The sequence below is a fragment of the Trachemys scripta genome, chromosome 1, assembly GCF_013100865.1.
Source record: "Trachemys scripta elegans isolate TJP31775 chromosome 1, CAS_Tse_1.0, whole genome shotgun sequence".
NCBI lineage: Eukaryota > Metazoa > Chordata > Testudines > Emydidae > Trachemys > Trachemys scripta.
The window spans coordinates 336,184,090-336,206,013 of record NC_048298.1 but is presented as its reverse complement, the minus strand read 5'-3'; the positions used below and the strand labels follow the sequence as shown (position 1 = coordinate 336,206,013).

At 53.6% G+C, this 21,924-nt stretch overlaps 1 protein-coding gene across 1 annotated transcript in view; it reads right to left on the bottom strand.

The window, feature by feature from the left end:
- Positions 1-287: 287 nt before the first annotated feature.
- The window catches only part of DCHS1 (dachsous cadherin-related 1), an 87,837-nt gene continuing 66,200 nt past the window's right edge, over positions 288-21,924 (bottom strand). The window contains exons 14-18 of the mRNA XM_034780105.1: positions 14,085-14,239; positions 9,040-9,170; positions 7,892-8,178; positions 5,807-5,945; positions 288-5,441 (exon numbers count right to left, since the gene is read on the bottom strand). Coding sequence (XP_034635996.1) covers positions 2,827-5,441; positions 5,807-5,945; positions 7,892-8,178; positions 9,040-9,170; positions 14,085-14,239 — 3,327 coding nt within the window. The 3' untranslated portion in view covers positions 288-2,826. The remainder of the gene's footprint in view (positions 5,442-5,806; positions 5,946-7,891; positions 8,179-9,039; positions 9,171-14,084; positions 14,240-21,924) is intronic.

The following is a 21,924-nucleotide window of genomic DNA, read 5'->3' as shown; positions in this document are numbered from 1 at the left end:
CCCCTTGGTTCCCACCGCCCCATGTCATCGCCTCCCCTGGGCTCTCCCCATGTCACCGCAACCCCCCCAATCCCATGTCACTGCCACCACCCCCGGAACTCCCCCATGTCACCACAACCCCCCCAGGTCACTGTCATCCCCCTCGGTTCCCACCGCCCCATGTCACCACAACCCCCCGGGCTCTCCCCATGTCACTGCCACCCCCCCAGGTAACTGCCATCCCCCTCGGTTCCTGGCCCCCCATGTCACCCCCCCCAGGCTCTCCCCATTTCACTGCAACCCCCCCAGGTCACTGCCATCCCCCTCAGTTCCCGGCCCCCATGTCACCACCAACCCCAGGCTCCCCCCAGGTGCTCCTGCATGTCCCCGTCCCAGGATAAGTGAGGGCGCCAGGGAGCCACACACGGGCTGAAATGCCCCTTGAGCAGCAGGGCTGACCCCAGCAAAGCAGCCCAACAGGCACTGGGGACAGTGGCTCCAGATGACTGAGCTGGGCTGATGGAGGAGGCTGGGCACGGGGGGGTGGGGGCAAAGGAGGGATGGGAGGGCTGCGTGCAGAGAGGTGCGGGGCAGGTCTGATGGAGGGGGAGGGGCGCGGCTGGGGCCACAAAATTCCAGCATGAAACTTTCACAATCAAACCACGAAGTTCTCCAACAGCTGGGACAGGGGGAGGGGCACACTATCCCCTGCTGTTATGCATGCCTGGGCCATACCCACCTGTGCCCAGCCACGCCCACTCCTCTGGCCACACCTACCTGCACCCCAGCCACTCCCCTGCTGCACCCGCCCCCAACCACACCCACCAAGTCACACCTTAGGTGGCTGCACCTTCCCTCCCCCCACAGCCTGTTCACATCTGCTGCACCTTGCTCCGCTCTGCGCCCGCCTCGCCCTGTCAGCGCAGCCCTACCCCTGCTGCTGGGTTATTGCTGCAGGCCTGGTGATGGAGGCGAACAGACAGATGTAGCCCTCCAAATGTAGCTGAGGCAGGATGGGGGGGCCTCTGCCATCCCCTCAGTGCTCCTGCACCCAGCCTGGGTGCTGTGCATGGTGCTGGATGGCAGGGGAGCACGCTGCTCGTCTCTCGGCCGCAGGCAGCCTTTGTCCAATTGCAGCCCCACGATCCAGGTGTGTGCAACACACAGGGCAAGGATGGCCTGATTCTGGTGCCAGGGCTGAGCAGGTGAGAGTGACAATGGGGCACCAAGATGGGCTGCAGCAAGACACGGGTGGCAGCACGAGGGTGGGGACCAGCCTCCACAGGAGCATGTTCCTGGGCCATGCTCCCAGCACCACACTGAGGGGAGGAGACGAGCTGCCACAACCAATTGTCCAGCCTCCCACAGGGGACTATGGGGCCCCTACAGTGGAGGCACTGGGTGCAGGGACCCCAGCCCAGGGGCAGACGGGCAGGGGGTATCTCTTTCAACTGCACAGACCCCCCTCTGGTGGGGGAGGGGGCATCATGGCTGCACTCCCACCAGCAGGACATTGCAGCAGCACGGATTCTCCCCCGGAGGAGGCCTCGTGGATGCACAGACCCACCCTGCCTGGGGAAGGGGGCACTGTGGCTCTTCTGGATGCTGTCTTGCTGCCGAAAGAGAAGGTGCAGCGGCACACCCAGGGAGGGGCTGACGGCTGCTGAAAGCCCCAGGTGCGGTCCATGCTGTCTCCATCTGCCCTGTCCCTCCAGGGGCCTCAGGACCGGCTCAGTCATGGGAGGGGCCCAAGCGTGTCCCTGGCCCTGGTGCAGGTGAGGTTCTGTGGCAGCCCTGTGACCAGTCTCTGGCCCTCCTAAAGCTGCTCCTCCATGCAGCTTGTCTCAGCAGCAAAAAACAGAATCCATGAGCTGGGAAGCTCCTGGTGTGGATGATCTGTGGGGAACCGGATCTGCCCCCTGGAGCCAGACGAGCCTGCAGGGAATGGGATTCCTTCCCTGGGTCTGGATGGGGTGGCAGGGAACGAGATTTCCTACTCCTTCCCCCTGGAAAACCTGCAGGGAACAGGATCTGTTCCCCACTGGTCTGGAGGGGTCTGTGGGAATAGGACCCTCCATCCTGTGTTTGGCCAGTCCTGCAGGTTAGTGTATCCCGTCCCCCAGGTTCCCTGTATCCTGGAGCTGGACAGGCCTGTGGAAAACAGATTCCCCCCCCCATTCTGGAGCTGGACAGGCCTGCAGGGAATGGGATTTCTCCTGGGTCTGGGCAGGTCTGCAGGGAACAGGATCTGCCCTCACGGTGAGGTGATGGGGAGTTGGGGACAGAGTGAGTTCTGTGCATGTGCATGGCATGATGTCTGGTGCGCTGGCCCATGCTCCCCCCATCCCTTTGGAATGTGTCCCCCCCTCAGAAACCCTCACCCAGTGCGTAGGTGGCCTGGCCTTGCTTTCCCGGCCTCTGACTCACAGTCTGCCTCCCCCTCCGCCCAGTCCCAGGCAGGTGCAGCTGTTGCCCTCCCCCCCTCCCCAGCTGGGCAGCTTGGCCCACAAGACTGGAGGAGTGAGTCCCGAGTGGGGGTGGCGAGGACACTACTTTGGCCCCACACCACTCAGGGCAAACAGTACCATGAGAGAGCAGGTCTGACACCGGCAGCCATTTGAGGCAGTGGGACCGGCACCACCACAAGTAGCCTATCAGGGCGCTAACATTCGCAGTGAAACTGGCAGCCCATGTGGAGGGACTGGAACCAGAACCAGCAACCTGCTGGGGTCTGAGAATGAAGCAGCCTGTGGGGGTGGCAGATCCAGCCCTTCCGCCCCCGCTCCTGCAGTGCCTGGAGGCTGCAGAGAATAGCAGGAGGGGCTGAGAGTCCATGGGAGCCTGGGGCTAAATCCTGAGCTCAGCTTCCTCAGGGAGCTCCAGCGAGTGCTCGGCGCTGATGACGGAGGCCGAGGGCCCCTGGGAGACACCAAAAGGCGACACCACGGGGGAGCGGGCGGCCAGTGGGGACAGCGAGGGTGAGAAGCTGGGCGACATGGCAGAGGAGGAGATGGACCCCTCGTGGCTGATTGGTGAGCGGCGCAGGGAGGACAGGTGCGGGAAGGTCCTGCCCACTGCTGGCTTGGGGGGTACTGACTTGGCCCCGGGATGGGCCACCGAGGTGATGAGGGGCGGAGGATCAATGCGGGGCTTGGGCTCTGCCTTGGGTTTGGCTTGGAAGGGCTTGCGCAGGGAGCTCTCATCCTTGAGCCGGGCGATCTCGGTGAAGACGCTGGCCAGGGGCTGGAACTGGGGGCACCAGTTCAGAAGGTAATCCCAGTTGTAGCTGCCGCGGAGCTCCTCCTCGCTGGCCACGACGGCGGTGAGGGAGCCCTCCACAGAGGGCTTGCCGTCCTCAGGGAAGGTGTAGTCCTTGGGGTGGGAGGAGACGCTCAGGCCGCAGCCCACGCCCAGGAAGGTGCTACTGCCCCCATCCTCGCGGTACAGATGGGGCGGCTGCCCAGGCAGCAGCAGGCTGGAGCCCTTTTTGCTCTTGAACCACTGGGCGCTCTCCAGGCTGGTGGGCTCACAGGAGATGTCAGAGAGCTGGTCAGCGTCCTGCTGGATGCCTGAGTCGGGGCCGCGGGCTGAGATGTGCTCCTGCATGGAGGAGGTGATGCTGGCCACACGTGGGTATTCGTTAATCATCCGGATCTCGTCGTCCTCGGCTGCCTCGGCTGAGCCACGCCCGCTGGAGTGGGAGGGGTCCAGGGAGCCGCCCCGCGGGTAGGGTCCGGCCGACTCGCTGCCATAGCCTGGCAGGGCCTGGTGGTAGATGCGGTCACTGCCGGGCAGCACCGGCTCCTCATGGCCTAGCTTCTGCAAGGAGCCACTCTGCATGCGGTTGAGCTGCGAGTCCTGCTCTGGCTTCTTGTGTCCCTGCTGGTGCCGGGAGCGGACCAGCACCAGGATGATGGCCACGGCGGCCAGCACCACCACCACACCCAGGGAGGCAGCCACAGCTACCACCAGCAGCAAGTTGAGGTCCGGCGCCAGGCCGAAGGAGGTGTGGGTGACGTCGATGGAGACCTGAGCAGAGGCTGAGCGGGAGGAAGGAAGGGGGCTGCGGGCCTGCACCTCCAGGCTCATCTCCCGCGGCTCCCGCTTGGCCCGCCCTGCTGGCTGCGGCTGGCTGTCCACACGCAGGTAGATGGTGCCAGTGGTCTGGTTGACCCCGAAGTACGGTGAGGGCTTAGCTAAAGAGTAGAGCACCACACCATCCACACCCTCGTCCTCGTCAGTGGCCAACACTCGGCCAATGCTCTGGCCCTTGTGGGCACCCTCAGGCACCTCGAAGTTGAAGTCCGGGCTCAGGAAGACAGGACTGTACTCATCCTCACCAGTCACCAGCACCCGCACGGTGACGGTGGCTGAGGCATTGCCAGCGTCCGTGGCCTGCACCAGCAGCTGGAAGGCCTTGGCACGCTCGTAGTCGAAGGCGAGGCGGGAGCGCAGCTCCCCGGAGGTCCGGTTGATGAAGAAGACATCCCTGCCCTCAGGGGGTCCCAGCTCCCCCACTGCCTGCTCCAGCACAGCGTAGCGCAGCTCTCCGAAGGCCCCAGTGTCAGCGTCGATGGCATGCAGAGTGGTGACCAGGGTGCCTGGCGGCAGGTTCTCCCGCACGCTGGCGCTCAGTGTCTCCACCGGGAAGTAGGGTATGTTGTCGTTGATGTCCTTCACTTCAATGGTGATTGGCACCAGGGCGAAGTGCCCGCCGGGGCCATCAGAGGCCTGCACCACCAGGCTGTGCAGGGCCTGGGTCTCTCGGTCCAGGGACTGTGCCAGGCGCAGGGCGCCTGTGGCCTCATGCAGCTGGAAGAGCCTGCGCTGGTCGCCAGAGCTGATGCTGTAGTGCACCTGGCCATAGGAGCCTGAGTCGGCATCGTGGGCAGCCAGCCGCAGCAGCTCAGTGCCCGGGGGGGTGCTCTCGCTCACAGCTGTGTGGTACTCGGCCCGGGCAAAGACTGGCGGGTTGTCGTTGACATCCAGCACGGTGACAAGCACTGGCACGGTGGTGCTGCGCTGTGGCACACCCCGGTCTGAGGCTGCCACTGTCAAGTTGTAGATGGGGATGGCTTCGAAGTCCAGCGCCTCCACCAGCACCAGGGCTCCCTGCGTGCGCAGGTGCCCCCGAGACCAGCCCATGTGGCTCTCCACCTGGAAGGCATTGCCACTGTTGCCACTGACAATGGTGTAGTCAAAGCCGGCGTTCTCCCGGGACAGGTCAGCGTCACCCGCCTCTAGCGTTAGCACGGTGGTGCCCGGGCGCAGGTCCTCAGGGATACAGGCATTGTAGTGTGCCTGCTGGAAGGTAGGGCTGTGGTCATTCACATCCAGCACCTGGATCTGCACTGTGGTCCAGGCCGAGAGGCTGGGAGAGCCATGGTCACGCACCTCTACCACCAGGTCCAGCGTGGGCTGGTTTGCATCCAGCTCCACCCGGCGGGAGGCGAACAGCGTTCCTGCATGAGGACAAAGTTAGTCAGCACAGCCCTGGACTGGGGCGCGGAGCCTGCCAGGCACCAATGGACGAGCATAGGGGTGGGGAGAGTGTTGGGAGTGGGGGAAGGTGGAGCGAGAAGCCACCCCCACCCCCTGGGGTGTGGAGAGTCAGGGGACTTATTAACCTCAAGGCAAAATAGGGAGGCCAGACCCACTCCCTCTGGTGATGGGGGTCACAGCTGGGGGGAAGTCAGACAGCTCCAGGCTGTGGGGCCCCGAAGGGGATGGCTCTGTCTCCAGGAAGCCAGTTAACAGCTCCCCATTGCTGGAACGGGATGGAGCTGCTTTTCCCAGGGCCTAGGCACAGCAACACATTCCCACCTACCGTTGCTGGGGTTGATGGAGACGTCGGAGCTGGGCACAGCCAGGTGGTAGGTGAGCTCCCCATTGCTGCCAGAGTCCCTGTCTGTGGCACTGACCGTGAGGATGGTGCTGCCTGCTGGCGTGTGCTCCAGCAATGTCACCTGAAAGGGAAGCAAAGCCCAGAATCGTCAGACACCTGGGAATCATAGAACTGGAAGGGACCTTGAGAGGTCATCTAGTCCAGTCGCCTGCACTCATGGCAGGACTAAATATTATCTAGACCATTCCTGACAGGTGTTTGTCCAACCTGCTCTTAAAAATCTCCAATGACGGAGATTCCACAACCATCCTGGGCAATTTATTCCAGTGTTTAATCACCCTGACAGTCAGGAAGTTTTTCCTAATGTCCAACCTAAACCGCCCTTGCTGCAATTTAAGCCCATTGCTTCTTGTCCTATCCTCAGAGCTTAAGAAGAACATTTTTTCTCCCTCCTCCTTGTAATAACCTTTTACGTACTTGAAAACTGTGATCATGTCCCCTCTCAGGCTTCTCCTGGGGCTCACCCCGGAGCTCTGGCAATGGCTCCCGGTTTGGCAGGGGAGTCACAAGCAGGGCGTGCCTGCCCTGGAAGCATCAGGCTCTGGAGAGAGGCAGGCGCACCGGGTTGGGCAGCCCCACTTGTCTGACCCAGGATGGGGGAACAGCAGGCTAGACGGGCACATTCTGGCTAGAGTGCAGGGTGCTGGTGTGTAAGGCCAGAAGGATCCAACAGATCATCATGTCATGAGCCCAATAACCTGTGAGTGACTGAACCCCCCGAAGGCACGCAGGCTGTAGCCACAGCCATTAACGAGGCTGATCAACGTACAGGCCAACTAGGCACCATTCCTGGGGCCCAACCCACAGCTGTACAATACGTTCACTGCAGCAGGGCTGGCCATGTAGTGGATCTACTAGACCAGCTGACCATCCTGCTGCTGCTCACCATGACAAGGATTGCAATGCCAATCCCTACCCTTGGTCTGTGTGTCCTGCTGTCATGACGGGGGTGGCCAGGCCCAGTTTGAGTGATTGGCATTGCAACACTGTCCTAGTCAGCAGGTCCTGAGCAGCAGCAGGATGAGCAACTGGTCCCGGTGGATCCACAGCACGGCCCAGCTCAACCATGGCAAAGCATTGTGCAGCTGGGTGTTGTTATTCATAAGAAGGTAAGGGCCCATAAGAGTATAGTGCCTATAGCCCACTGATGGGTTGTTCCAGCCTTGGGCATCAAGGGATGGAGAACTTCTTCCATCACTTCCCCTTTTACTTGATTCCCATGGTTAATGCCTAATGCCCCTCACTGTTAACAATATGCACCTTACTAACACATACTCTGGTACAGAAAGGGTTTGGAAAATACAATAAATGCTGAACAAACGGGCCTGTCTAAACAGAAGGCATGGTATGATAATCATACCTGGAAGCACCTCCCTGTAATGAATTTGCTTCTGCAGTTATGTCTCTTAATACACAATCTATGGGTTGAGACCAAGAATTTGGTACTGATGGTAAATCCTTTAAAAATGTGTAACATGCATGATTTTTGGAAAAAACGTTGGTACAGGCTAGGCAAGGCCGGTGCTACCATTAAGGCAAACTAGGTGGTTGCCTAGGGCGCCAAGATTTGGGGGCTCCAAAAAGCGGTGCCCCCAATTTTTTTTTTACAGCGTTCCTCCTCGAGCGCACGGTTGCCGCTCCACTTCTCCCGCCTCCCAGGCTTGCAGCGCCAATCAGCTGTTTGGTGCTACAAGCCTGGGAGGAGAATTAGAGCGGGGGCGGCGTGCTCGGGGAGGAGGCAGAGCAGAGGTGAGCTGGGGTGGGGAGCTGCCGCACGAATCCCCGGGCGGGGGAACTGCCACGGGGGGGGGACACCTCAGGGCGGGGTGGGGGAGCTGCCGTGGGAGGGGCACCTCGGGGGGGGCGGGGAGCTGCCTCAGGGCTGGGGGGGGCGCAAGGTGGAAGTTTCGCCTAGGGCGCGAAACTTCCTTGCAGCAGCCATGAGGCTAGGAGTGGTAACAAGGAAGCCCTGCAGCAGGTGCAATAGTTCAGTGCTTGGCACAGTACCTGGTAGAGGCCCTGGCTGAAGGTGGGCGCATTGTCGTTGATATCTTCCACAATGACAGTGAGGTTGGCCTCAGTCTCGTGCCGGGAGTCGGAGGAGCGGATGGTCAGGACATAATGGCTGCACTGCTCGTAGTCCAGTGGCGCTGTTAGGGCGATGCGGCCCCCGTAGCGCAGGATGCTGAAGGTTCCTGCTGCGCCCCCATCTGGCACCAGCGTGTAGGAGAGCGCTGGGCCTGAGTCCACGTCGTTCCCTGTCACCTGGGTGATCTCAGTGCCCAGCAGGGTGTCTGCAGGAGGGGTGCCATGTCAGCAGCCCACAGGCTCAGTGCTGGGAGTCCTGCCCCCCTCCAGAAGAGCTGAGAGGGAACCACTGAGGCAGGGCTCTTTGTATGGGGGACAGGAACCCAGCTCAGCACTGAGCCAGAAGGGGATGCCATGTTACCTGGAGCCTATAGGGAAAGGCAGTGACGTGTGGGGACAGAGGGTTAAGTGGCAGCAGATGGGAGCTGGAGTGGGAGGGTGCATGGAGGGGGCTCCTGTGAGGGGAGCTGGGGCTGGTGGAGGTGGGCAGGCAGTGATGGAAGGATAGCCAGGGCTGATGAGGACGGCAGGAGGCTCAAGCAGGAGTGAGTTGGGGTGGGCGGGAAAAGAGGTGTGGGGCTCTAGCTGTGGGGCACCAGGACTGGCAGGGGAAGCAGGGCGAAGGAAGCTTGGGGCTGGCTGACAGAAAGGCACCACTCTGGGATGTGGGCTTCAGCCACCCATGACCAGCCCCTCTCCAGTGAGAGGGCTACAGCCACAGCCCAGGGCCCAGGCCAGAGGCTCTGCAGGGAAGTGCCCTGGTGCCCCCCAGGGCTGTGCGTGGGGCTGCCCTGTCTTGTTCGACAGCACCCGGCCAGTACCCTACAGGAGGGGCACTCTGGGCTGCAGCTCTGTGGTTAAGCTCCAAGTCTATAGTTAGAGTCCTCCAGGAGTCTCTCTAGAGACCTTGACTAGAGCAGCACCCTGAGGCAATGGGACAAGGAGTTGAGGATTAATGTAAATTAGTCTTTACATATTAATCCCAGGATTAATCCCAGGTAGCAGGGTTTGAGCCCCCACCATGCTCGCCTCCATGCTACCCTACCCCCACCCTGTGCCCCACTTACTCTCGGGCACCCGCACCTCCCAGGGCAGGGGGATGGTGGGGCTGTTATCATTGACGTCCATCACCACCACGGTCAGCGTGGCCGAGCCGATGAGGGGCGGGTTCCCTCTGTCCATCGCTGTCACCACCAGCCTGTGGGGTACAGACAAAGCATCAGGATCAGCATAGCGCAGGACCCTGTGCACCCGCATGCACACTGGAAGGGGATGCATAATGCCCAGAGAGTGTGGGCTGTGTGGGGGATGCATGGTGTGTGGGCTGGGTGCTCAGAGTGTGTGGGGGGTGTTAGGGGATGCACAGAGCCCCAGGTGTGTGGGCTGGGTGCTCAGAGTGGGGGGTGTTAGGGGATTCATGGGGCCCTGGGTGTGTGGGCTGGGTGCTTAGAGTGTGTGGGGAGTGTTAGGGGATGCACAGAGCCCCGGGTGAGTCGGCTGGGTGCTCAGAGTGTGGGGGGTGTTAGGGGATTCATGAAGCCCCGGCTGTGTGGGCTGGGTGCTTAGAGTGTGTGTGTAGGGGGGTGTTAGGGGATGCACAGAGCCCCGGGTGTGTGGGCTGGGAGCTCAGAGTGTGTGTGTGGGGGGGTATTAGGGGATGCACAGAGCCCTGGATGTGTGGGCTGGGTGCTTAGAGTGTGGGGGGTGTTAGGGGATTCATAGAGCCCCGGTTGTGTGGGCTGGGTGCTCAGAGTGGGGGGGCGTTAGGGGATGCATGGAGCCCTGGGTGTGTGGGCTGGGTGCTCAGAGTGGGGGGGTGTTAGGGGATGCATGGAGCAACGGGTGTGTGGGCTGGGTGCTCAGAGCCTGCGGGGTGTTAGGGGATGCACGGAGCCCTGCGTGTGTGGGCTGGTGTCACAATATAACTGCCCCCCTCCCCCCCCCGCCATGGGGACCCCTGGGTAAGCAGTTTAGCACTGTACATTGCTAACACTTGTTTATGTAGTAAAGTGAATTGTGGGATGGGTTGAAGGTGTGAGTGTGACGTAAAAGGTTTCTTTGCAGGTTACAAGAGGCCGTAGAGGGACGAAGGGAGAAGGAAATGGGTTAACTCGACGCTTCAGCTAGGTTCGAAGATAAGATGCTGACTTCAGTCCAAGGCCATGGCACACAACCGACTCTAGGCTGCCTGCCAAGAAAGATGTGGGCCTGGATTCCAACCCCGAACTGCCGTGAGAAAGGAGGATTTAGCTGAACAGAACTGCAGGGGCTGCAAAATCTAGTAAGACAGCAAAGGCCAGCAAGGGGGAAAACAACAGTCTTGCATCTCTGAAGCTGATGTGTTTTGGGAAAGCTGAGAATGCCACAGAAAGCCAGTTTAAACTGGTACAAAAAGCACGGAGGACAAAGGTCCCTAAACAAAATGCCCCCAGAAAAACCCAGGGCTTAAAAATCCTCTCAAAAGCCAAAGCAGGTCAGAGATCAACAGCGGACCCTAAACGGCTTGTGCACAGGACAGAACTCTCGTTCACCCTTCCCCCTCTTCTTCTTATGTTACACCCAGGCTTGGCCAGCCTTGGGTTGTGCGTGTGTGAGTATGAAAGTGGGTAAGGGCACAGGCACTAATGTTTCCTTCCTTCCTTTGAGTGACGTGGGGAGCATCCAGCACTCATTGCTGTTATTTTATTAATAAAGCTTTAAAACTTAGTCACTTGGTGTGCTCCTTCATCTCCTCCCCTAACAATCTTGTGGCTTCAGCCTAATCACCTGACGCCTCAGACAGATTGTAACAAAAAATCTGTCACATTTTTGGTGGAGAATTGCCGGGCGTGGGGGGCCCTGCAAAGCGCACCAACTGTTCTGTCCTTAATATTTCATGTTGGTCTGCCCGGGACTGGGCCTTTCATGTTAAAAATTTTGTAATAAAGGTATGTTCATCCTCAGTTGCAGCAGGGCTAAAAAACAAAAAAAGGTTTTGCATCCCTTTCTCCACCACGGGCAGCAAAAAAAAATACTTCCAAATGGGTATACCTCCAGTCGTAGTCTGGCAGGGCAATAAAAAAAACCTTAGCAATCCTCTCTCCATGCCAGTAAAATCCTTGGTGCATACACCCTCAGCTGTAGCATAACTACGCATAAAAAAACCCCTTCAAATTTCTCGCTCTGCCCCTACGTTTTGTTTTTTTTTTGCATGGGGTGTATAAAGCCTCGGTGGTAAAGGCTAAATAATACAAAAAAAAGCTTAGCGTTCCTCCCTCTGGCCCAGTGGGGTAACATTGTAAGCCCCGGTGCCGGCTTGGGCAGCGTAAAATCTTAAGCAAATACAAACATTTTAAAAGCAGTACCAACAAATGGTAACATGTTTAAAAAACAAAAGGGTATAACTGTGGACTCAGGAGTCCCGCAGTCATGGGCAATGGGATCAACAAGAGGGTCAAAGATAAATGCACAGGCATTAAAAAGCGCAAACACAAAAGTCCAGCTGCCCGGCCCGCTGGGGTCACAAAAAGCTGGTAAACTTAATGCCACAAAAAAGGCAGCAAAAAACAAAACAAAACCCTGTTGCCTCTTTGAAAGGGGGGTAAAAACCTCTCCCGGTTGGAGAGGGCTCTCACCAAGGTGAAATACAATCCCTGGGGTCCGTGGCAAAGCTTCAAAAAACGTGCATACTTGGCAACATTTATTAAATCTGTATGCCAAGTATAAAAGGCAAAAAAGTAAAAACTTGGAGGCAGCTGTAAAATTAGTATAAACTTTTATGCTTTGTATAATTGTGGGCACAACAAAATTATATTAATTTTGTTTTCATAAAAAATATGTTCAAGCAATATTTTCTATATAAAACCCATCCCTAAAAATATTAAAATATAAGCAAATAGTAGCAGCACCTATGCAAAAAATATTTTAAAGAAACAAACAAAAGGGGTGGGGGCTAGTTAAAAAGCCCACCCTCCCTGCTAAATTGATAGTAAAACAAAGCCTATGTCCATAAAAAAAAAACAGTGCAGCAAAAAAACCAAAATCAGGCCCAAACAAGCAGGCAAGCAAAACAAACAAACAAACAAAAAATCGGGCCCAAACAAGCAGGCAGGCAACAAATAAAAAAAATTAAAAACAGGTTAAAAGCCCTAAGGGCATAATAGCAAAAGTAAAAAAAAAGTAAGTGCAAACATAAAAAATTCAAATCCCTAAAATAGTTTTTAAAATGGTAAAATCTAAGTTAATTAAGGTGTCATTTTAAAAAATAAACAAATAATTAAAAATAAAATAAAAAGTTAACTCTGCAAAAGCTACAAAAAATTAAGCAGTTAAACTTTATACAAATATTAAAACAAAATATTATAAAAAAAATTCTTGGTTTCTTTGCAGCCATGCTAAAAAAAACGAAGGGCCCTTTTCCAAAAAATCTGTCACATTGGGTGCTCAGCGTGTGTGGGGTGTTAGGGGATGCACGGAGCCCCGGGTGTGTGGGCTGGGTTCTCAGAGTGTGTGTGTGGGGAGATATTAGGGGATGCACAGAGCCCCGGGCGTGTGGGCTGGGTGCTCAGAGTGTGTGTGTGGGGGGTATTAGGGGATGCACAGAGCCCCGGCTGTGTGGGCTGGGAGCTCAGAGTGTGTGTGTGTGGGGGGGTATTAGGGGATGCACAGAGCCCCGCCTGTGTGGGCTGGGTGCTCAGAGTGTGTGTGTGGGGGGGTATTAGGGTATGCACAGAGCCCTGGGTGTGTGGGCTGGGTGCTCAGAGTGTGGGGGGTATTAGGGGAGGCATGGAGTCCTGGGTGTGTGAGCTGTGGGTGTGTGGGGGTGCCCAGTATACATGGGCTGTGGGACAGGAGGGTGCATAGTGTCCAGAGTGAATAGGCTGGAGGGGTGCATCATGCCTTGAGTGTGTGGGCTGTGGGGGGAAAGGGGGCATGGTGCCCAGAGATTGTGGGCTGTAGGGAGGTGCATGGTGCCCAGTTTGTGGGCTGTGTGTAGGGTGGTGGTCACAGTGCTCAGTTTGTGTGGGCTGTGGGGAGGTGCACGGTGCCCAGAGGGCATGGGCTATGGGGAGGTGCATGGTGCTTACAGGGTGTGGGCTGTGGGGAGGTGCATGGTGCCCAGAGGGCATGGGCTATAGGGGGTCATTGCATGGGGCCCATGGGGACATAGGTTGTGCGGGGTCATTGCATTGTGTCCGGTTTGTGTGGGCAATGGAGGGTCTTTGCATTATGCCCATAGAGTGTAGGCTGTGGGGAGGGCTGTGTGTATGGTGCCCAGAGTATATGAGCTGTGGGGGGGCCACGGTGCCCAGAGTTTGTGGGCTGTAGGGCAGGCATGATGACCAGTGCGTGGTCTGTGGGAGGGGTGGTTATATAGTGCCCAGAGGGTGTGGGAGAAGTAGATATATGCGTGATTGGGCACGTTGTGCCCAGAGAGGTTGGGATGGGGGGGCATGGTGCCCAGTGGGAATGGTGCTCAGAGTGTGTAGCTTGGCAAGAGGGGTGGGGGATGCCCAGAGTGTTCAGGCTAAGCAGATACGTGGTGCCTGGAAATTCGTTGTGGTGCCAGCCCCAAGTACAAGTGAGAGTCACAGAGTTTATGGTCAGAAGGGTCCGTCAGATCTTGTCTGAATTGCTGCATAGCACATGCTAGCGATGCCCACCCAGTTCTCTGTGTATGGAGCCCAGTGACTTGAGGTCGGCTAAATTTTCCTAATACAGACAGAGTGGATGTGAAGACACTAAGGCTGGGTCTACACTACCCGCCTGAATTGGCGGGTATAAAACGACCTCTCGGGGATCGATTTATCGCGTCCCATCGGGACGCGACAATCGATCCCCGAATCGACGCTCTTACTCCACCAGCGGAGGTGGGAGTAAGCGCCGTCGACGGGAAGCTGCAGAGGTCGATTTTGCCGCCGTCCCTACAGCGGGGTAAGTTGGCTGCGATACGTTGAATTCAGCTACGCTATTCGTGTAGCTGAATTTGCGTATCTTAAATCGACCCCCCCCCGTAGTGTAGATATAGCCTAAGAGATGGAGAATTTCCCACTTCCCATGGGCCTTGTTCCAGCGGCTAATCGCCTCCCTGGGACACATGGCGCCTTATTCCATTTGGCCAGCTTTCACTCACCGGGTCTGCGACCAGATCTCCCTGTCCAGAATGGCTGCAGTGGTGATGGTCCCCATCTGGGCATCAATGTGGTACAGCCCGTTCATGGGCAGCGATTGGTTGATGGCATAGGTCACCTGACCATTTGCACCCTGATCCGGGTCGTCAGCCAAAACCTGCAAAACAACAAATGGGATTCAGCGTGCCAGCTCAGACCCAGGGGCCACCCTGGCCCCGATGTCATGCTTCCGGCTCAGACCCACAGGACATTCTGACCCCCATCTCACGCTTTCGGCTCAAACCCACAGGCCATTCCAGCCCCGATCTGACGCTTCTGGCTCAAACCCATGGGCCATTCCAGCCCCGATCTCACGCTTCCAGCTTAGACCCATGGGCCACTCCGGCCCCTATCTCATGCTTCCAGCTCAGACCCATGGGCTGTTCCAGCCCTGATCTCACACTTCCGGCTCAGACCCACAGGCCACTCCAGCCCCAATCTCACGCTTCCAGCTCAAACCCACAGGCCATTTCAGTTCAGCCCCAATCTCACGCTTCCGGCTCAGACCCATGGGCTGTTTCAGCCCTGATCTTACACTTGCCATTCCAACTCTGATCTCACGCTTATGGCTCAGACCCATGGGCCACTCTGGCCCCAATCTCACGCTTCTGTGACATTATTAACATAGACTGTGACCGTATAGATCATTGTTGCAACCACTGTTAATGCTAGAGTAGGCAACGAGGTTTGCTACAGGGATTGGTTCCTGGGTTGGTGTTTCTGTGGTGTGGTGTGTAGTTGCTAGTGAGTATTTGCTTAAGGTTGGGGGATTGTCTGTAAGCGAGGACTGGCCTGCCTCCCAAGGTCTGTGAGAGTGAGGGATCGTTTTCCAGGATAGGTTGTAGATCGTTGATAATGCGCTGGAGACGTTTTAGCTGGGGGTTGTACATGATGGCCAGTGGTGTTCTGTTATTTTCCTTGTTGGGCCTGTCCTGTAGTAGGTGATTTCTGGGTACTCATCTCGCTCTGTCAATCTGTTTCCTCACTTCCCCAGGTGGGTATTGTAGTTTTAAGAATGCTTGATAAAGATCTTGTAGGTGTTTGTCTCTGTCTGAGGGATTGGAGCAAATTTGATTGTATCTTAGGGCTTGGCTGTAGACAATGGATCGTGTGATGTGTCCTGGATGGAAGCTGGAGGCATGTAGGTAAGTATAGCGGTCAGTAGGTTTCTGGTATAGGGTGGTGTTTGTGATTATCACTTATTTGCACTGTAGTGTCCAGGAAGTGGATCTCTTGTGTGGACTGGTCCAGGCTGAGGTTGATGGTGGGGTGGAAATTGTTGAAATTCAGGTCGAATTCTTCAAGGGCCTCCTTTCTGTGGGTCCCTATGATGATGTCATCAGTGTAGCGCAAGTAGAGGAGGGGCGCTAGGGGATGAGAGCTGAGGAAGTGTTGTTCTAAGTCAGCCATAAAAATGTTGGCATACTGTGGGGCCATGCGGGTACCCGTAGCAGTGCTACTGACTTGAAGGTATAAGTTGTCCCCAAATCTGAAATGGTTGTGGGTGAGGACAAAGTCAGAAAGTTCAGCCACCAGGCGTGCTGTGGCCTCATCAGGGATACTGTTCCTGACAGCTTGTAGTCCATCCTCATATGGAATACAGATTCATAGATTCATAGATTCTAGGACTGGACGGGACCTCGAGAGTTCATCGAGTCCAGTCCCCTGCCCTCATGGCAGGACCAAATCCTGTCTAGACCATCCCTGATAGACATTTATCTAACTTACTCTTAAATATCTCCAGAGATGGAGATTGCACAACCTTCCTAGGCAAAAAGCAACAGAGGGTCCTTGAGACTAACAGGAGTATTGGGAGTATAAGCTTTTGTGGGTAAGAACCTCACTTCTTCAGAGGTTCCTTCCTAGGCAATTTATTCCAGTGTTTAACCACCCTGACAGTTAGGAACTTTTTCCTAATGTCCAACCTAAACCTCCCTTGCTGCAGTTTATGCCCATTGCTTCTTGTTCTATCCTTAGAGGCTAAGGTGAACAAGTTTTCTCCCTCCTCCTTATGACACCCTTTTAGATACCTGAAAACTGCTATCATGTCCCCTCGCAGTCTTCTCTTTTCCAAACTAAACAAACCCAATTCTTTCAGCCTTCCTTCATAGGTCATGTTCTCAAGACCTTTAATCATCCTTGTTGCTCTTCTCTGGACCCTCTCCAATTTCTCCACATCTTTCTTGAAATGCGGTGCCCAGAACTGGACAAAATACTCCAGCTGAGGCCTAACCAGCGCAGAGTAGAGTGGAAGAATGACTTCTCGTGTCTTGCTCACAACACATCTGTTAATGCATCCCAGAATCATGTTTGCCTTTTTTGCAACAGCATCACATTGTTGACTCATATTTAGCTTGTGGTCCACTATAACCCCTAGATCCCTTTCTGCCGTACTCCTTCCTAGACAGTCTCTTCCCATTTTGTATGTGTGAAACTGATTTTTCCTTCCTAAGTGGAGCACTTTGCATTTGTCTTTGTTAAACTTTATCCGTTTACCTCAGACCATTTCTCCAATTTGTCCAGAATATTGGTGTAAAGAGCTTCTACATCCATGGTGGCCAGGATGGTGTTTTCAGGAAGAACATCAATGCATTGTAGTTTCCTCAGGAAGTCGGTGGTGTCTCAAAGATAGCTGGGAGTGCTGGCAGCGTAGGGTCGGAGGAGAGAGTCCAAATAGCCAGATAATCCTGCTGTAAGAGTGCTAATGCCGGAGATGATGGGGCGTCAAGGGTTTCCAGGTTTATGGATCTTGGGTAGCAGATAGAATACCCCGGGTCAGGGCTTTGGGGGTGTGTCCATGTAGATTTGTTCCCGTGCTGTAGCCGGGAGTTTCTTGAGCAGATGGTGTAGTTTCTTTTGGTATTCCTCAGTGGGATCGGAGAATAGTGGCCTGTAGAATGCGGTGTTGGAGAGTTGCCTGGCAGCCTCCTGTTCATAATCTGACCTGTTCACTATGACTATACAGCACCTCCTTTGTCAGCCCCTTTGATGATAATGTCAGAGTTGTTTCTGAGGCTGTGGATGGCATTGTGTTCTGTATGGCTGAGGTTATGGGGCAAGTGATGCTGTTTGTTCACAATTTCAGCCTGTGCACATTTGCGGAAGCACTCTATGTAGAGGTCCAGTCTGTCATTTTGACTGTCAGGAAGAGGCCACGCAGAGTTCTTCTTCTTGTAGTGTTGGTAGGAGGGTTCCTGTGGGTCAGTGCACTGTTCAGTGGTGTGTTGAAAATATTCCTTGAGTCGGAGACGACGAAAGGAGGCTTCCAGATCACCGCAGAACTGTATCATGTTTGTGGGGATGGTGGGGGAGAAAGAGAGTCCCCGAGATAGGACAGACTCTTCCGCCGGGCTAAGTGTGTGGTTGGATAGTTTAACAATATTGTTAGGTGAGTTGAGGGTACCACTGTTGTAGCTCCCTGTGGCATGTAGGAGTTTAGATAGTTTACTGTCCTTTTTCCTCTGTAGAGAAGTGAAGTGTGCATTGTAAATGGCTTGTCTTGTTTTTGTAAAGTCCAGTCACGTGGAAGTTTGTGTGGAAGGTTGGTTTTGTATGAGAGTCTCTAGTTCTGAGAGCTCATTCTTGATCTTCTCCTGTCTGCTGTACAGGATGCTGATCAGGTGGTTCCTCAGTTTCTTTGAGAGTGTGTGGCACAGTCTCTCACCATAGTTAGTGTAGTATGTTGATTGCAATGGATTTTTTACCTTCATTCCATTTGGTATGATGTCCATCTGTTTGCACTTGGAGAGGAAGATGATGTCTGTATCTGTGCGAGTTTTTTGTTGAGGTTGATGGATTTCCACTCCATACGGCTAAATTTAGTGCCTTGCATGGCGTCAAGTATCAGGGGGTAGCCATGTTACTCTGTATCCACAAAAACAACAAGGAATCCGGTGGCACCTTTTTTCTTTTCCTGGGGTATTGGTTTTCATAACCACTCGTCCCCAAAACGAGTGCCACTGGTGGTGATACTGGGAAACTGGAATGTCTAAAGGAATTGCTTGTGTGTGGAGAAACCCCAGCCTTGGGCTCTAACTGCCCTGCTCTAAGCAATTTGTCCTGAATTGATACTCTCAGTTGTGACCCGTCAGAGGCCGCATCATTACAGCTTCTGGCTCAGACCCACGGGCCGTTCCAGCCCCGATCTCATGCTTCCAGCTCACACGCACATGCCACTCCAGCTCAGACACATGGGCCACTCTGGCCCTGATCTCACGCTTCCGGCTCAGACCCATGGGCTGTTCCGGTCCCGATCTCACGCTTCTGGCTCAGACCCACGGGCTGTTCCAGCCTCAATCTATGCCTTCTATGATGAGATAACTGCCTCTGTGGATATGGGGAAAGCAGTGGATGTGATATATCTTGACTTTAGCAAAGTTTTTGATATGGTCTCTCACAGTATTCTTGCCAGCAAGTTAAAGAAGTATGGATTGGATGAATGGACTATAAAGTGGATAGAAAGTTGGCTAGATTGTTGGGCTCAATGGATAGAGATCAACGGCTTGATAGTCCACACAGAATTGGCTCGACTCATCCTTCTTGAGCACCAGCAACGGCTCGATGTCTAGTTGGCAGCTGGTATCAAGCGGAATGTCCCAGGAGTCGGTCCTGGGGCCGGTTTTGTTCCACATCTTTATTAATGATCTGGATGATGGGATGAACTGCACCCTCAGCAAGTTCACGGATGACACTATGCTGGGGGGTGAGGTAGATATGCTGGAGGGTAGGGATAGGGTCCAGAGTGACCTAGACAAATTGGAGGATTGGGACAAAAGAAATCTGATGAGGTTCAACAAGGACAAGTGCAGAGTCCTGCACTTAGGAAGGAAGAATCCCATGCACCGCTACAGGCTGGGGACCAACTGGCTAAGCAGCAGTTCTGGGGATTACAGTAGACGAGAAGCTGGATATGAGTCAGCAGTGTGCCCTTCTTGCTGAGAAGGCCAACGGCATATTGGGTTGTATTAGTAGGAGCACTGCCAGCAGATCGAGGGAAGTGATTATTCCCCACTATTCGGCACTGGTGAGGCCACACCTGGAGTATTGTGTCCAGTTTTGGTCCCCCCACTACAGAAGGGATGTGGTCAAATTGGAGAGAATCCAGCGGAGGGCAATAAGAACATAAGAACATAAGAACGGCCGTACTGGGTGAGACCAAAGGTCCATCTAGCCCAGTAACCTGTCTACCGCCAGTGGCCAATGCCAGGTGCCCCAGAGGGAGTGAACCTAACAGGTAATGATCAAGTGACCTCTCTCCTGCCATCCATCCCCACCCTCTGACAAACAGAGTCTACGGACACCATTCCTTACCGATTGTGGCTAATAGCCATTAATGGACTTAACCTCCTTGAATTTATCCAGTTCTCTTTTAAACGCTGTTATAGTCCTAGCCTTCACAACCTCCTCAGGTAAGGAGTTCCACAAGTTGACTGTGCGCTGTGTGAAGAAGAACTTCCTTGTATTTGTTTTAAACCTGCTGCCTATTAATTTCATTTGGTGACCCCTAGTTCTTGTATTATGGGAATAAGTAAATAACTTTTCCTTATCTACTTTTAGTTGCTCTTCTCTGAACCTTTTCTAGTGCCAGTATATCTTTTTTGAGATGAGGAGACCACATCTGTACACAGTATTCAAGATGTGGGCGTACCATTGATTTATATAAGGGCAATAATATATTCTCCATCTTATTCTATATCCCCTTTTTAATTATTCCTAACATCCTGTTTGCTTTTTTGACTATCTCTGCACACTGCGCGGACATCTTCAGAGAACTATCCACGATGACTCCAAGATCTTTTTCCTGATTTGTTGTAGCTAAATTAGCCCCCATCATATTGTATGTATAGTTGGGGTTATTTTTTCCAATGTGCATTACTTTACATTTATCCACATTAAATTTCATTTGCCATTGTGTTGCCCAATCACTTAGTTTTGTGAGATCTTTTTGAAGTTCTTCACAGTCTGCTTTGGTCTTAACTATCTTGAGAAGTTTAGTATCATCTGCAAACTTTGACACTTCACTGTTTACCCCTTTCTCCAGATCATTTATGAATAAGTTGAATAGGATTGGTCCGAGATTGACCCTTGGGGAACACCACTAGTTACCCCTCTCCATTCTGAGAATTTACCATTCATTCCTACCCTTTGTTCCCTGTCTTTTAACCAGTTCTCAATCCATGAAAGGACCTTCCCTTTTATCCCATGACAACTTAATTTACATACATGTGGACAAGGGGGATCCAGTGGACATAGTGTACTTAGATTTCCAGAAAGCCTTTAACAAGGTCCCTCACCAAAGGCTCTTATGTAAATTAAGCTGCCATGGGATAAAAGGGAAGGTCCTTTCATGGATTGAGAACTGGTTAAAAGACAGGGAACCAAGGGTAGGAATAAATGGTAAATTCTCAGAACGGAGAGGGGTAACTAGTGGTGTTCCCCAAGGGTCAGTCCTAGGACCAATCCTATTCAACTTATTCATAAATGATCTGGAGAAAGGGATAAACAGTGAGGTGTCAAAGTCTGCAGATGATACTAAACTGCTAAAGATAGTTAAGTCCAAAACACACTGTGAAGAACTTCAAAAAGATCTCACAAAACTAAGTGATTGGGCAACAAAATGGCAAATGAAATTTAATGTGGATAAATGTAAAGTAATGCACATTGGAAAAAATAACCCCAACTATACATACGATATGATGGGGACTAATTTAGCTACAACAAGTCAGGAAAAAGATCTTGGAGTCATCGTGGATAGTTAGGGATCATTAAAAAGGGGATAGAGAATAAGACTGAGAATATATTATTGCCCTTATATAAATCCATGGTACGCCCACATCATGAATACTGCATACAGATGTGGTCTCCTCATCTCAAAAAAGATATACTGGCACTAGAAAAGGTTCAGAAAAGGGCAACTAAAATGATTAAGGGTTTGGAACGGGTCCCATATGAGTAGAGATTAAAGAGGCTAGGACTCTACAGCTTGGAAAAGAGGAGACTAAGGAGGGATATGATAGAGGTATATAAAATCATGAGTGATGTGGAGAAAGTGGATAAGGAAAAGTTATTTACTTATTCCCATAATACAAGAACTCACTCACTCACTCACTCATGCCCGTCACCCCAGTCGGGGTATGGGCCGCCAACCACAGATCTCCAGAGTCCTTTATCCTGGGCCATTTGCTCTAGCTGGTTCCAGGTATAGCCCATTTTTTTGCTATCAGCCTGAAGGTCGCGTCGCCAGGTGTTTCTTGGACGGCCTCTTTTCCGCTTGCCTTGGGGGTTCCACCGCAATGCCTGTCTAGTGATGTTGGTTGGCTGCTTGCGTAGTGTGTGTCCTATCCAACCCCACCTTCTCCTTCTAATTTCTTCCTCTGCTGGAAGTTGATGGGTCCTCTCCAAGAGGTAGATGTTGCTGATGGTGTCTGGCCAGCGGATCTGGAGAATCCTTCTAAGGCAACTATTTATGAAGGTCTGGATCCTCCTGGTGGTTGTTTTAATTATCCTCCAGGTTTCAGCTCCATACAATAAGACTGATTTCACGTTGGAATTGAACAGTCTAATCTTTGTTGCCAAAGACAGCTCTCTAGAGCTCCAGATGTTCTTGAGCTGTAAGAAAGCTGCTCTTGCCTTACCAATCCTTGCTTTGATGTCTGCGTCCGTGCCACCCTGTTGGTCGATGATACTGCCTAGGTAGGTGAAGGACTGCACTTCTTCCAGAGGGATTCCATTCAGTGTGACTGGGTCATTACTGATGGAGTTAATCTTGAGGATCTTGGTCTTGTCCTTGTGGATGTTGAGGCC